Raw genomic sequence first — 13,354 nt, 5'->3', positions numbered from 1 at the left:
CCAGTCAGATTTCTTGAATGTGTTTTTGTGTTTTCAAAAGTCACCATATGACTTTGCTATTTCACACAAAGCTATTGAATTAGCAGAATCTTTGTTGGTTTTTTTTTTGGAAGACTACCCCATACCCAAAGCTGAGGGATGTTCCTTCCTGTCTGCGAGGAGAAGGGGGGAGAGAGTGAAGCACCATGTGCATCTCCCACAGCAGTGTTTGAGGTAGATACAATGCTAGGTACAGGGGGGAAAGGATGTGTCAGTGTCCCTCAGGTCTCTGGGTAGCACGGTGATGCATTGCCACTCTATAGAGGTGTTATGGCTGTGCCTCGCCTTTGGGTGACCTCTTCCTTAATGCAGAGAAGATAATCTTTGTGACATCCTAAAACAACACAGATCTGGGTGTCTGCTTGACCAGCTACAGGCGTGCACTAAAATGCTGCGTTGAGAAATCCTGGTCTGTTGCTGCTAGAGATTCCTCCTTTAGTTTTCAATTCGGACTTTAATCTTCTGATAAGCAATTGGCACCGTGCAGGGGAATGTCAAGGCAAATGAGTACTTTCAGAGCAGCATTTCTTGGGGAGAAATAATTTCTGTCATCAGATTTTTTTTTTTCCCCTGTAAAACAAGAACGTGAAAGACGAGGTATTTTTGAAATCTTGATGTCAGTCAGAAGGAATTGCAGCTGACAGTCACCGGGTGTTCCCTCCGAGCCCTGCAAGTAAGAGCTGCGATACAATGGCTTTAAATGCTGCACCATAGCACAAAAAATAAATTAATAGATATTTATTTGAAATCCATCATCTGGCATGTTTGATTCTTATCTACAAGATAAAAACATGCCTGCTTGGATTTCTGCATGACACTGCTTTAATGTGAATGGGAGGCATCTGGGAGCACTCGCTCCTGGCATTTCTCTCCATTCACAATTCACCCATCACTTCTGCATAGGTTTTCATTCCTGACACTGCATGTTCCTTCCCTTCTTCACTTCCAAACAGGAAGTGAGCAGGGAAGTTATAGGCAATGGGCCTTTGCTGACGGATGAGCTTCCGAAGACTTTGATGCCGTTAGGTATGGTTTGGAATGGACTGAAGGCGATTTCCAGCAAAGTGAAGCAAGTCGGTCACATAAACTAAATAGATGATGCTTTTAAGGAAATTGACTGAGTACCAGATGAGGGAATTAGGGGACTGCATCATTCTTTTCAGATGTTATTATGTACATTCTGTGTTATTTTAAATGGCCTGTGTTGGCCACACACTATTTTTCTTAGTGTATTCAGAGCGGGATGTGATTTCCCATGAGTATCATATTCTCAGTCCTCTCTCTTTAGTTTAATTAACCTGAGAAGATATTTTGAGGTGTGGGTTTTTTTCAGTCTTGCAGAATTATTTCTTGTGACAATAACTCTTTCCTGAACCACCTTCCCATCCACCTTGTTCACATTGCCTGTGCTGCAGCAGTCTTCTCCGCTGAGAGTGAGAAGGGATAGACAGAGTTCTCAAGAAGGAATAGAACAGCCCGTTCTGTTCTGCAAGAGGTAGAAACTTTACATGATGTGCAGCATGAGAGTTGTTCTAAGGATAGACATCCAAAGGCAAAAACCTGCAGATCTTTCCTAGTAGTATTAAGCTGTTTTAGGGCTGCCTGCCGAGATCATCTGCCTCTACCTGCCGGTTCGGTCTTGCCTTGCTTTATTGCCTCTGTCATTACTCTCCTGCTCGGAGGGGTGGCACGTAGCGGCAGTACAGGAGTGGTGCCTGCCTGACCGTCTCGTTAGGACCATCCGCGAGAGGATTTCACCAGCTTTGCTGAGATGGCCTTTCACCCCACTTCTGTGGCCTGAAACTCACTGCAGCAATGTTCGTCTCACTGTGATGATGCTGTGTAGAAGCATTTTCAGGGCTGGAAAGCTTTGAGTTGCTGATGCCTGCTGGCTTTTTGCTGTGAGAAACTCCAGACTTGATTTGGTATTTTTGCTGTAAAGAACTGAGGTGTTTTAAATATCCAAGTTGACAGGCAATTGAATACAAATGTCGGATGATATAGTAAAAAATCAGCTTTAGAGACATGGACCCTTCTAGAGGAAGGGTTCTTTTTCTGTTGTCCTGGGGAAAAAAAAAAAGTCTCTTTTAGCTTTGCAATATTTACAATTCCCTTTCAGCAAATGGAGCTCCCTAGGCAGTAAAACATAGTTTTCATTAAATGATATGTCTGACATTTACCAAATCTTTATGGACAATTTAGAGGGAACTAGTTGCATTGAACAGCCTTATTAACATTTGCATTAACATGATTAGGGAACATCTTGGTCATTTAGGCCACAGGGACTTTAATTTATGAACACCAGCAGAGAGGCAGATATGAAGCATCAGCTGACCAAAATATCTTAACCTTAACTTGTTTTCTCTTTACTCTCTCCTTGTATCTATTTTGTGTTCATGACAAGATGAACTGGTTTAGATTATTATTCAAGTAAATGACATTATTAAAAGAAACGAACAAACAAAAATCTGCTCAAAATAGGGCTCAGAGCTGTAAGCAGATATGCGCGGCTAGATTCCGGCAGCCTTGGTCTGTGTATGGAGCCACGGAGCCATGGGTGCCAAACCCCAAATGCCATTTCTGTGAAGTATTCCCTGGAGCAGCCTAGTGCCCCACACTCAGATGAGCGCACTGTCGCCACCTTCGTGTTGTATAGGACGTCCCAGGGGCCCCTGTGGCCCCCAACGGTGCCACCTGGAGTGGCGACCAGCCATCCCATTGGTCCCGTCAGCAACAAGGCGTGATTGTTTGCTTGGAAAATAAGTCCGAAAATGCAATTAGCATCTCTCCCTGGCTGCAGCAGGAACAATTGGGCAAAATAGCTCTTACGCTGTTGTGCCAATTCATCTGAGAGCCACGGTGGTAAATAACAGGAGGAGAGAGGGAAGCATCTCAAATCTCATCAATACTTAAGACAAAGGCTTTCTGCTCTGCAATTATTCTTCCTGTCCTTTTCCCTCCTTCCCCCAGGCCACAAACAAGAAGCCTAAAAAGAGATCAGGCAGCTTTTAAATGCCACAGGCTCATAAAAGGAAGGAAATTCGAAGTTGTAGCTGAGACTTCACTCTCCACATGCTCTGTGCTATTTCGGTCTGTAAGCAAGTACACTATCCTGCAAGCTCCACACAGTGGGACCAGAAATAATTACACCGTCTCTGCAAAAAGCCTGGCTGCCCTTGTTTCTGGGCTCAGGGATTCACTCTTGTTTTTTTTCCCGCGCAGCTTTCTGGAAGACAGAAAGTGGTGCATCTGCCTTCGTTAGCGCCCAGCTGCTGCGCAGACGGCAGGTCTCAGGGTGGTGGGGGCTTTGTGAATGTGAGGACGGGGCATGCATTGCTGCTCGCTGAGCAGTTGCGATGGTGGCCGTTGCGAAGGTTTCCTTGTTGGTGTTCCCCAGCCTCTCTGTAGGACAGTAATTTACAGTATGAGCAAGCAAGGCAAAGTGCTCGTCTCATTCTTTGCTGGGGCTGAGCTGTAGGTTAGGATTGCTCCGCTCACCTGTTTCCAGTCCCTTCTTTCCTTTCATTTGCTGCCTGTTTTGTAACAGCAACAAACTTTCTTGCCTCATTGAAAACAAATATATTCTGAGTGGAGGGAAAAATGCTAATGACCTTTCCACATTATGCTGGAAAATCACCTCGAGGGAATAAGTGAAGTAACGTGGTGTTTGACGTATGACAAATATAGGTGATCTCACCTGCTGTGAGATCGTGCTGCTGTGTCATGGCCACAAGTGTTTTGTCACGTGCAATGCAAAACTTGCAAAACTGGGCTGTGCCATGGCCATCCCCAGCTCTGGGGACAAGGAAGGGATGGCACAGGCTGGCCACTCCAGCAGCTCCAGCGTTTAACACTGCTGGGGGAACATGCTTCTCACTGGTTTAGATTATTCCCGCTTGCTTTCTGCTGTACAATAATATTAAAATACTATTTTATTATTTTCAATTAGTCTTACAATTAATGAAAAGAGCACTCTGTATCTGCAAACTAGTAGCTAATCAAATAAAGTAAATTGCTGTTAATGTGTCAGTACTTCATATATTGCTGTGGTTCTAGGTGGAGTTTAATACGAAGGAAAACAATTGCTTTTTGGAACTGATGCCATGCAGACAACTCTACCTTACTTTAGTTGCAGGCTTCTTAAAAACACAATTGGAGTAGACTGGTAAGGAATTACAGTCCCGGGATAGTTGGCCACTCAGGTTTACAGCTTCTTCCCCATCTTATGGAAAGGTTGTGAATGAAATCTCTGAAGTTATTGGTGGCCAGCAAAACCTTCAGAGGAGATCTGGCTTTCAAGCCATACCCGTTGCGTGTCCTAGAAATAGCTATCAGATCTCGATCGAGTCCTGCTGCAACCGTCAATTTATTGCTCTTGGCTGTGTTTGTGCAAGAGAGATAAGCACAGGAGATCTTCCCTCTCTATTTTTTTCTTACAGCAAGAGAAATATAGTAGCAATGTATATCAGGTTAAAATTGCCTCTCATTTTATGAAGATATCTTTAAAAACCAGCTGTTTTCTATGAGCATTAAACCAACTTGATACACTGCTATCAGAATCGACAACTGCTCCAGAGATTTTAAAGAGATTTTGTTTCACCGTGTTTTATTTTATTTTATATAAATCTTGTTAACTGTTTTCCAGTGACCTCTTACTGCTTTTCTTTTTTATCACAGAAATAAACAACAAAAAAACTTATTTCAGCCTTGCAAAATCACAGCAAGGTTGCATAGCTCAGCTTTATGGTCTGTTCAGCTACTCGCTCTGTTGTGGCACTGAACACAAAATTAGGAGCATTTTACTCGCACATTAAAATTTTCAAGTCCTCCAAGCAGGCATGTAGAACTTGTCATACTTAATCAATATCCTTGATGTCGTCTTTGCAACCTTGCAAAGCAGCTAGAAAAAAAATCAACACAATAATGATTTACCGTGTCATTAGTCCAGCATATCAAATCAGCATGCTCAAAGGAGAAATCAAAGCCTTAATGATAATAGCGCTGCATATAATCTCAGAAAGTGCATAGCGGCCGAGTGGAGGAGCATGTTACCTCACCGGCCAGGCCGCTGGCGCTGTGTGGGGCTGAGGAGGCCACGGGCACGGCCCGTGCAGCACTCGCACCTTCCTGGGGAAGGCCGCACATGCAGGGGCTGGAAGACATGAAGTTCCTCTGAAATCACATGAGCACTCATTGTTAGCAGTGTACAAGCAGCTGGTGGTGCTGCTATAACATGCCTGCAGTGCCAGACTCTTTCTAGTGTACACTTTCTGAAAATGCCTGTGCTATGAGTGCCGCGACTCGAGAGGAGGTAAGTTCGTGCGCCCAAGTGCTGATTAGGCCTGCCACAATGCTGGTATTTTCATTACTTACCCTAAGAATGCAGGTAACTTGTAAGCCATGGCATGTTTCTGAGACTATGACAAATGGAAATCTTCAATGTTTTGGAGAGTTTGAGCTGACATGTGAAATGACTGGAATTTTTTTAGAATAAACACAGCAACAAGATACGTAATATCTCTACTGAATTAATCCCACACTATCTGCACCACTGTGTCACATAAACTCTGGAGTTTCAATAACACTGAGGTGTTTATTTTCAGGGTGATGTGGAGGAGAGGAGAACAACAGCAGCCTCAAGAAGTCCTTAGTGCAGCTCTGCTCAAAGTGGCTAGGAGAAGGAGGGGGAAAGGTGCTGGTTTTCATCTGGTCGGTTACACGTGAGGCGTAGGGCAGGGGAGCAACATGAAGGAACTGCGACAGATGCAGCAACCAGAGCGTGAGTGTGTAGGTCTCCTGGCAGTGCTGCCACTGCGTGGGAGGCTTAGGCTCCACACAAACCTGAATCCCTGTCAGCCCTCAGCATGCTGTGTCTGAGAAGGGAGTGCAAACACCGGGTCACGCCATTTTGCCTGTCTGAGACCCAGTGCAAGTTCCTGGAGAGAGTATTGCAGGCCTAGAAGCAGGGCTGGGAGGCTGGAAGACTTGACAAATGGTCCAAGACCTCAGGTGAAAAGAAGTTGAGATACCAGATGATGGAATCAATTGCAGCATCTGATCTCCCAGAGAGAGACAACTCTGGAAGGGGCGGGGAGGTGCCGATGTTGCTGGTCCTGGGTAGCGCTTGGGTTTTTGGTCACAGATAGAAACATTTGCATGTGTGTGGAAAAAATCTACTATTTCTGTGGTGATGTCACATCTCACTTGAGTCTGTGAATGTAGCCATGCCGGAAGGTGCGGAATCTGAAGTGCTTTTGATTTTGTGTATTTATTTATTTTGTAAGTTCTGCCTGTTTCACAGGCTGCTTCTCTGAGGTGCTTCATTGAAGTGGATGGTTTGGGTTGATTTTGACTGCTTTCGTGCGTTGCTTTATTGTGCAAATCAACTGATAACAAAAAACCTCCACTTTCCACTGCTAACCATGGTTGTCTGGCTAGCTGAACACACAGACTGTTATTATACAGGTTGTATTTGAAATTAAATACTGCATTTTTATTTGCATAATATGAATGAAGATTTCTACATGATCACAAGCAGCTTTTTTTGTGAGCTGGGTTTCTGGTGTTTGTCTGGTTTCTGATTACATCCCATCTTAATTTGGTGCCTCTCTCATGTGTGAACTAATAGGAATGCAAGTGAGAAACCAGACACGTCCTGGAGCCCTTCTGTGGCACAGCGGTAATGATGCAATAAAGTAAAACACCGTCATTATCGCATTATGAACTTAGCACAGTTCTGCTGCGATAATAAGATAGAAGCATTCCTCGGGAAAGACTTCTTCCCATACTTCACCGAAGCCTCTTGCTAATATTCATGATGTACATTTTTAATAAAAATGTCTCTCCTTCCACTTCCAGGAAGGAAATAAATATATAAATGTATATGAATGGGGCTCTGTACGGTATGTGGAAGTAGAAAGTCTGTTTTCATACTAAATGAGACTTTATGCTATTTCTTGTACACATTTGTTACATTTGTATTTTGGTGTACTGTGCAAGCGCACTCTGGAGGGAAAACACTGGGAGTAAAAGAGGCAGGGCATGCTTTTACGCCTGTGCGAAGACGGGTGCTTACGTGCGGAGACTGGGGACAGGCATGGCTTTTATGGCAGTTTCCGTGGTTGCTGGTGGTATTTGTTTTGACAAAGGAAGGGTATTGGTTGATCCTAGGTAATTTCAGCTTTCCTATGGTGGTAGAAAACTGTAATTTCCTCAGTAGTAAATTGGCTTTATGCACTTAATAGAACATTGGTGTGAGTTACTCTATAATTAACAGCATTTATATCAGTGTTACTGCCCTATTGTTGTGTGATAAACACTGGTGAAGGCAGTTGTCTTCAAATGGAGTATTTTGTTAGTAGCCTTTGAGAGAGAAAAATGGAGGGAGAGTACCTGCGGAAGACTGGTCTGGTGCTTATACCAGAGCGCCTGGAGTGTTTGAAACAGAAGTGGGAGGGGAGAAAAGATACCTTCCAGCTGGTCCAGGCACTATTTTTAACACCTTTGGCATGCCTTTGAAATCACAAGCCAATAATTTATGAACAGACACTACTTAATTTGGCTTATTTATTTAAAGAGCTTAGTTGTGTTGGCTGGAAGCTGGACTGAACTCACAGCTGGCCTTAAAAATATTCAGCAGCTTTTAACAATTCCAGAGAACGCTTTGCTCCGTCTGAAAACACCTTGCTGATAAGTTCAAAAAGTTGACATGCACAAGAAGTGCAAAGTGTATACTGTTTGGGGGTTTCCTCTCTTTTTCTGGGAAGACTTCTCTCTCTGTTAACTTGTTTTGTTTCTGTAGGCTCAGGAGTTTTACTTTATCAAATGTCTTCAGCCAAATCTTTTCTGTGAAAGTTGTTTATTGCTTCTGCTTCTAATGTTGTTGTTTTTCTTTCTGTTCTTGGTGTTCTAAAGCCAAATTACTGTGACTAATGTACCACTGTAAATTTTTGCAGCATCTACAGTACTGCTGTCTGCATGTGACGCATGGTGTCCTTTAGTGATTTTTTTTTTAATATTACAGCAGAAATGCCCCTTTTGTGTATTGGCTTAGCATATGGCAAAACATTTCTGTGAAATATAGTAGTACACCAAAAAGATGCTAACTCCTGTATATTGGACAAATGTCAATGTTTCTTTATTGATATTCTAAAGCGCCAATGCACTTTCTAAGAGGAAAATATTTTCATACATCTTTGAAGTCAAGATGATACTCAAAAAGGAGAAAGTTATTCCATGTGTAACATTGATCTGAGTATGAACAGTGAAACCAATGTATAAGTTAATGTTTTTCTCTTTACCTCTTTGTTTGTTGCATTATTAAGCCAACATCCATATTCTGGTGCTGCATATGAGGCATTTGTTATCTAATCCTACTGATGGATTAAAAAGGGAGATTGTCCAAACAAAAAAAGTCCTTTTTTTCCTTAGCCATTCTTTCATTCTAATTTTCAGTGTGTAGTTGAGCTCAAGCATAATATATCTTGTGAAGACACAGACTATTGTACTTTATTTTTTCCTTTTTTTTATATATATATATATATCAATCATTGGCACACTTCATTAGGTACAAGGTTCTCAAGTAAAATTTTGCAGATTGTAAAACATAGTTAATCCAGTTTACAGCAACAAAAGGTGAAATTTTTTTTATGGTAAATACGAAATAATGCTTTTCTGTAGAGACTTTCGCTGGTCTGCAGTATGTTGCTTCATAAATTCTCTTAGAAGTGTTTTTTTCTTTATCTAATTCCTAATTGTTTCTTATTTTCAGACCACAGAATGGTTCTATGATCCTATATAATAGGAAGAAGGTGAAATACAGGAAAGATGGATATTGCTGGAAAAAAAGGAAAGATGGGAAAACCACCAGAGAGGATCACATGAAACTGAAAGTCCAAGGAGTGGAGGTAGGAAAACAGAGGGGCTCTTGTTTGAATGATAGGTGGGCTAAAAAGCAATGGCTCCCCAAATACTTTTAACATGAAGTTGTCTATTCATAGGAATTGCATTCTCTGATGGTTGAAGTTCAACTGCAAAGCTTCCACCAGCTTAGTTCTCAAGACAGTAGGACTGTATTCCCTAGATTTATACTGAGTTTTGGGTCAAAATTGTAGAAGGGTGTTAAAACATTTAATAGTAGAATTTATCTGTGTTATTAAGAAATAATCTGATTTCAGCAAATGAATAGTGAAGTTGAAAGGATATATATTTGTATAAGCTATATTGATTTTTGTAGTTAATAGAACGTGAGCATTGCTGTGGATCTGAGGCAGCACCCAGTTATATAGGCATAATACAGAATAATTTGTAGCTTTTAGAGTAATTGGTATTGTTCAAGGACTGGCAAAGTTTGACCTGTTCTCTCAAGCTGTGTCTGATAATGCTACACCTGCACTGTCACCAACCGTAACAGGAGTGTTGCTTGTATCAGTCAGCCTTACTTAGTGTTGAATTCTGGGTGAATACACAAATATTGGCCTTGATTACACTTAGATCCGAAAAACATGAAACCTCAGACACCTTCAGAAGAAGATTGGCTTCTTCCAAACTTGTTTGTGAGACGTATGGCCTGTAAGACATGTGTGGGACATACGGCCTGCTACTCTTACTTTCCATGGCTGTCAAATGCAGCCTCTGCAGAAGCAAACACCCCCCATGGCTCTTTTTTCCTATGTCTGTTCCTCACACCTACTTCTACCATGATGGAAGTTTCGCTAGCTTTCGGCTCGAGCTATGGGTAGGCAAAGCTCTCAGATGTCACTCCTGCAGGCCCATCTTCACATCTGTTCACACAGAATTAATCTTTCTTGTGTCTGGGTGTTTAGTACCCTACACTTCCCAAAGTGGCTTCAGGATTTGTGCTGTTTTTTGACATCTGTGCTGCGTTACTGAATTAAGTGTGTGGTATTCTGAACAGTCGAGTGCATGGAATACGTTTCATGCTCACGCTTCCTGCTAGGTAATTTGTCATTCTTACATTCTGTCTGTTTTAATGAGGTTTTTGGTTTTAAAATAGTATTAAATGGATTTCATTATATTACACGAGGGAGACATAACTTTGTTCCATAATTTTTTACATCCAATAACAATGTTTTATTATGACAAGCCCCCAAAAAAGTCAGCATAATAGAAATTGTGCTTTGTTTTTGTTTAGGGTTTGCAGAGCTGGATTTAATTAACTTCCATGAACTTTAACAATGCAGAATACCAAAACTTGTGCTGCAAAATTTAGCTATAGGACAGTGTCCATTGACTACAACACATACACATTATTAAATAAATACTTCCTGACATTTTTTCAAAGATGGAGTGATCAACCATTAGTGCCTGACTTTTTAAATGTCTGTGCCTGTCACATTTAACTCAAATAGTCCTTCACTGAATCCAATAATTTCTATTTTATTGAAGTCTATCTTCTAGAAAGTAACAAACCTTAAATTGAATATATCAAGGGATGGAGAATTCGCAGGTCTCCCAGCAGGTAACACAATGACCGTGCATGAATCTGGTTCCTGAGTCTATCCTGTGAATGATTAATGGAATTTTTATTGGGGCCCAAAACTGGTGGAACAAAATTTCTACATAAATCTGTGTATTAAGTAGCACTAAGGGGAGTATCAAAATCCAGACTGATCATCTAAATGTTGAAAAAAAAATTAACATTTTTTCCCTCAGGGTATCAGGTCCTCCAAAGGAAGCAATGATTCAAGTAGTAGTGATTTATGTAAGGAAAGACAGGAGAAAATATAAACTCACATGAACAACCAAATAGAGATTCAGGTCAAGGTGAGGAAGTTAACTCAAGCATACATTTGAAGCTAGAAGAGTTGTATCCATTGTAGAAATCTCTCTTGTACTTTGAGTATGTCCCCCTTCACTTGTCTTTCAGCTTTCTTGACTTAATTCTAGGTAAAGCCAGACAAAAATGGACACAGTAATAAAAAAACAGTTTGGGTCTAACACAGTTTACTGTGTTCCTACCTTTTCTAAACGCTGTAGGAATTTTCCTGTAGGATGAGCTCAGGCTCGCTCCACCTCACTGCATCATGGGTCATTTTCTTACCAACCTGCTCTAATGTTTTTTTGCTACCTGCTATCTCATTTTGCTGACAGCATTGCATCTAAATAATTACTACAGATCTGAGTTGTGAACCATGTAGAAAAAGGTAATTTTCTTGACCTCTAAGTGTTGCTTGGAAAGAATTACGTATTTTTAACCATCTTAATTACTACATCAGGACACTCTACAATGCTGCTTCATGGATAGAGTTATGTTTTCATTTCTGATGCCATCCTAATTGGAAGTGATGTTCTTTACTTTGACACATAGACAACAGATTTAAAATAATAAAAAAGGCTCTTTTTAAAGTTGGAATGATATTGTTGTTAACCATATTAGGGTTTAACAGGGCATGAAACAACTGTCTGCCTTGTGGCACTGCCAGATCATTTCTGCTATTCTTGCAGCCAGGAGATAAATAGGCATCATAGTCATACTGATGGAAAAATACAAAGATGACAGCCAAGAACACGGATAGTATCCAAATCAAGTTTTGAGAGTTGCATCTAGTAGGTAAGAAGGAGAAACATGTTGGCCCATAAAACTACTGACCAGCCGATTCTGAAACACCATTTGTATTAGTAGATTTTATAATTAATTACTTCCTGAGTTTGATGAATATAATGGCTTATACATCTTTCCAAGTTCTGGATAAGAGGAAGAAAAAAGAGTATTTTTAAACAAGTTTTCACCAGATACTTGGGGACCTTGGTGTTTATCAGTACCATATAAAAGGATTTGGTGTGCATGGACAATGAAGGTAAAGAAAATCTTGAAAATCTAGAAAGAGGAATAAACTTACCAAGCAGACATTAAATGATAACTGCTTGAAATGCTTAAGCTATTGCCTTGCTTAGCATCACTATGAATAACTGTTTTGGACATTAGTTGGTTAATCTGGTGCACAGTCCTCTTAGAAAACGCTTGATAAAGCCAGAAAGAAGTTAATTTGGCCTTTCCCTTAATATACATCTTTGTGCAATTCTTTATGGAATCTATTAAAAATCTCCAGTCCGTGATCCTTTTTAAAATTCTAATTAATTAGGATCCCTGGTGATATGTTCCTAATCAATTCACATAATTAAAAATTTTAACTAATAAATAATAGTAAGGAGTGTGTTGAAATAGGCGTAACATAATTCCAGACTGGTACTGCTATGAATTTACAAATGGTTGCTTCAGCTAGTGAATTTGCCTTTTCTTATGCATGAATCTTTCCGGTTGTCTATAAATGGCACATTCACATGAATTCATTGTAAACTGCTGCTAAAATTAAAATGAGGTTGTATTTTTGTAGTAAATTCCCTCTTGTCCTCTGTGTTTTGAACGGATGGCATGGGTGCTCTTGATCTTTATGCTATATTGAAGATAATTTTATTCCTTCCAAATCCCAGTGCCTAAAGAGATGTTAGAGAAAATGGTTTTCTTAGACTTCAGGCAAACCACTCACCAGCTGAGTTGCTGTCTGAGCATGAACAGTGTTATCTGTGATGCAATTATGCCAAACAACTGGTATGAATCCAATGCTCTACAAAAAAATCAATGGTTGTAGCAGCAGCAGCATTCGTAAGTGCACATCCTCTCGTTTCCATACTCGTGTGGCAGAGGGAACAGTGCTATCAGCTGAACAATGAGGGCCACCTGCAGCAGTCCCAGCTCATCAGTGAGACTGGTTCATCGGTTTTGATTTAGTCTGACATCACTAATTTAAGACTGGAGAGATCAGAGAGCAAGATGAATGTGCTAAACTCATATATTTGAAATATCATTTTCTCTCATATATAGATGTACGTTATCTCAGTACAATATGATAATCTTTATGAATTCCTTAAAAAAAAAAAAAAAAAAGGTATAACTTGATTTAAATCTTATTAAGAGAGAAACTCCCTTGTGGAGATGGAGATGCAGAATATCAATTTCGCATGCAGGACTTGTATTTAATTATTATCATAACAGTCCCTTAACACTATTACAGATTAGTCCACAAGGACATGAATGGAAATTTTAGATTATTCAATTACTACATAAACCCTGGAACATAACTGTCAAAACTTTACAAAAGGTTTCTTTAGCACTTGGGTCTCAAAATGCAATGTACCTAAACTCGGTATTACACAGGCTGTATAACCTTGGTGATGATAGCATAATTTACAGCTTGTGAGCTGAGAATGCATGTTAAGATGACTTTTTCTTTTAGTAAATGACCAAGTGGGCTTTTCTGTATTATGTAAAATAACCCATAATTGAATATTAAAC

The 13,354-nt window shown here is 40.4% G+C and overlaps 1 protein-coding gene across 7 annotated transcripts in view; it reads left to right on the top strand.

Annotated features, from left to right (window-relative positions):
- The window catches only part of CAMTA1 (calmodulin binding transcription activator 1), a 375,445-nt gene that overhangs the window by 137,802 nt on the left and 224,289 nt on the right, over positions 1-13,354 (top strand). For all 7 annotated transcript variants that reach the window (XM_040533948.1, XM_040533944.1, XM_040533945.1 and 4 more), the window contains one exon: positions 8,810-8,945. In XM_040533948.1, coding sequence (XP_040389882.1) covers positions 8,810-8,945 — 136 coding nt within the window. The remainder of the gene's footprint in view (positions 1-8,809; positions 8,946-13,354) is intronic.

The sequence above is a fragment of the Cygnus olor genome, chromosome 21 (assembly GCF_009769625.2).
Source record: "Cygnus olor isolate bCygOlo1 chromosome 21, bCygOlo1.pri.v2, whole genome shotgun sequence".
Lineage (NCBI taxonomy): Eukaryota > Metazoa > Chordata > Aves > Anseriformes > Anatidae > Cygnus > Cygnus olor.
This window is presented reverse-complemented; position numbering and strand designations above follow the sequence as displayed.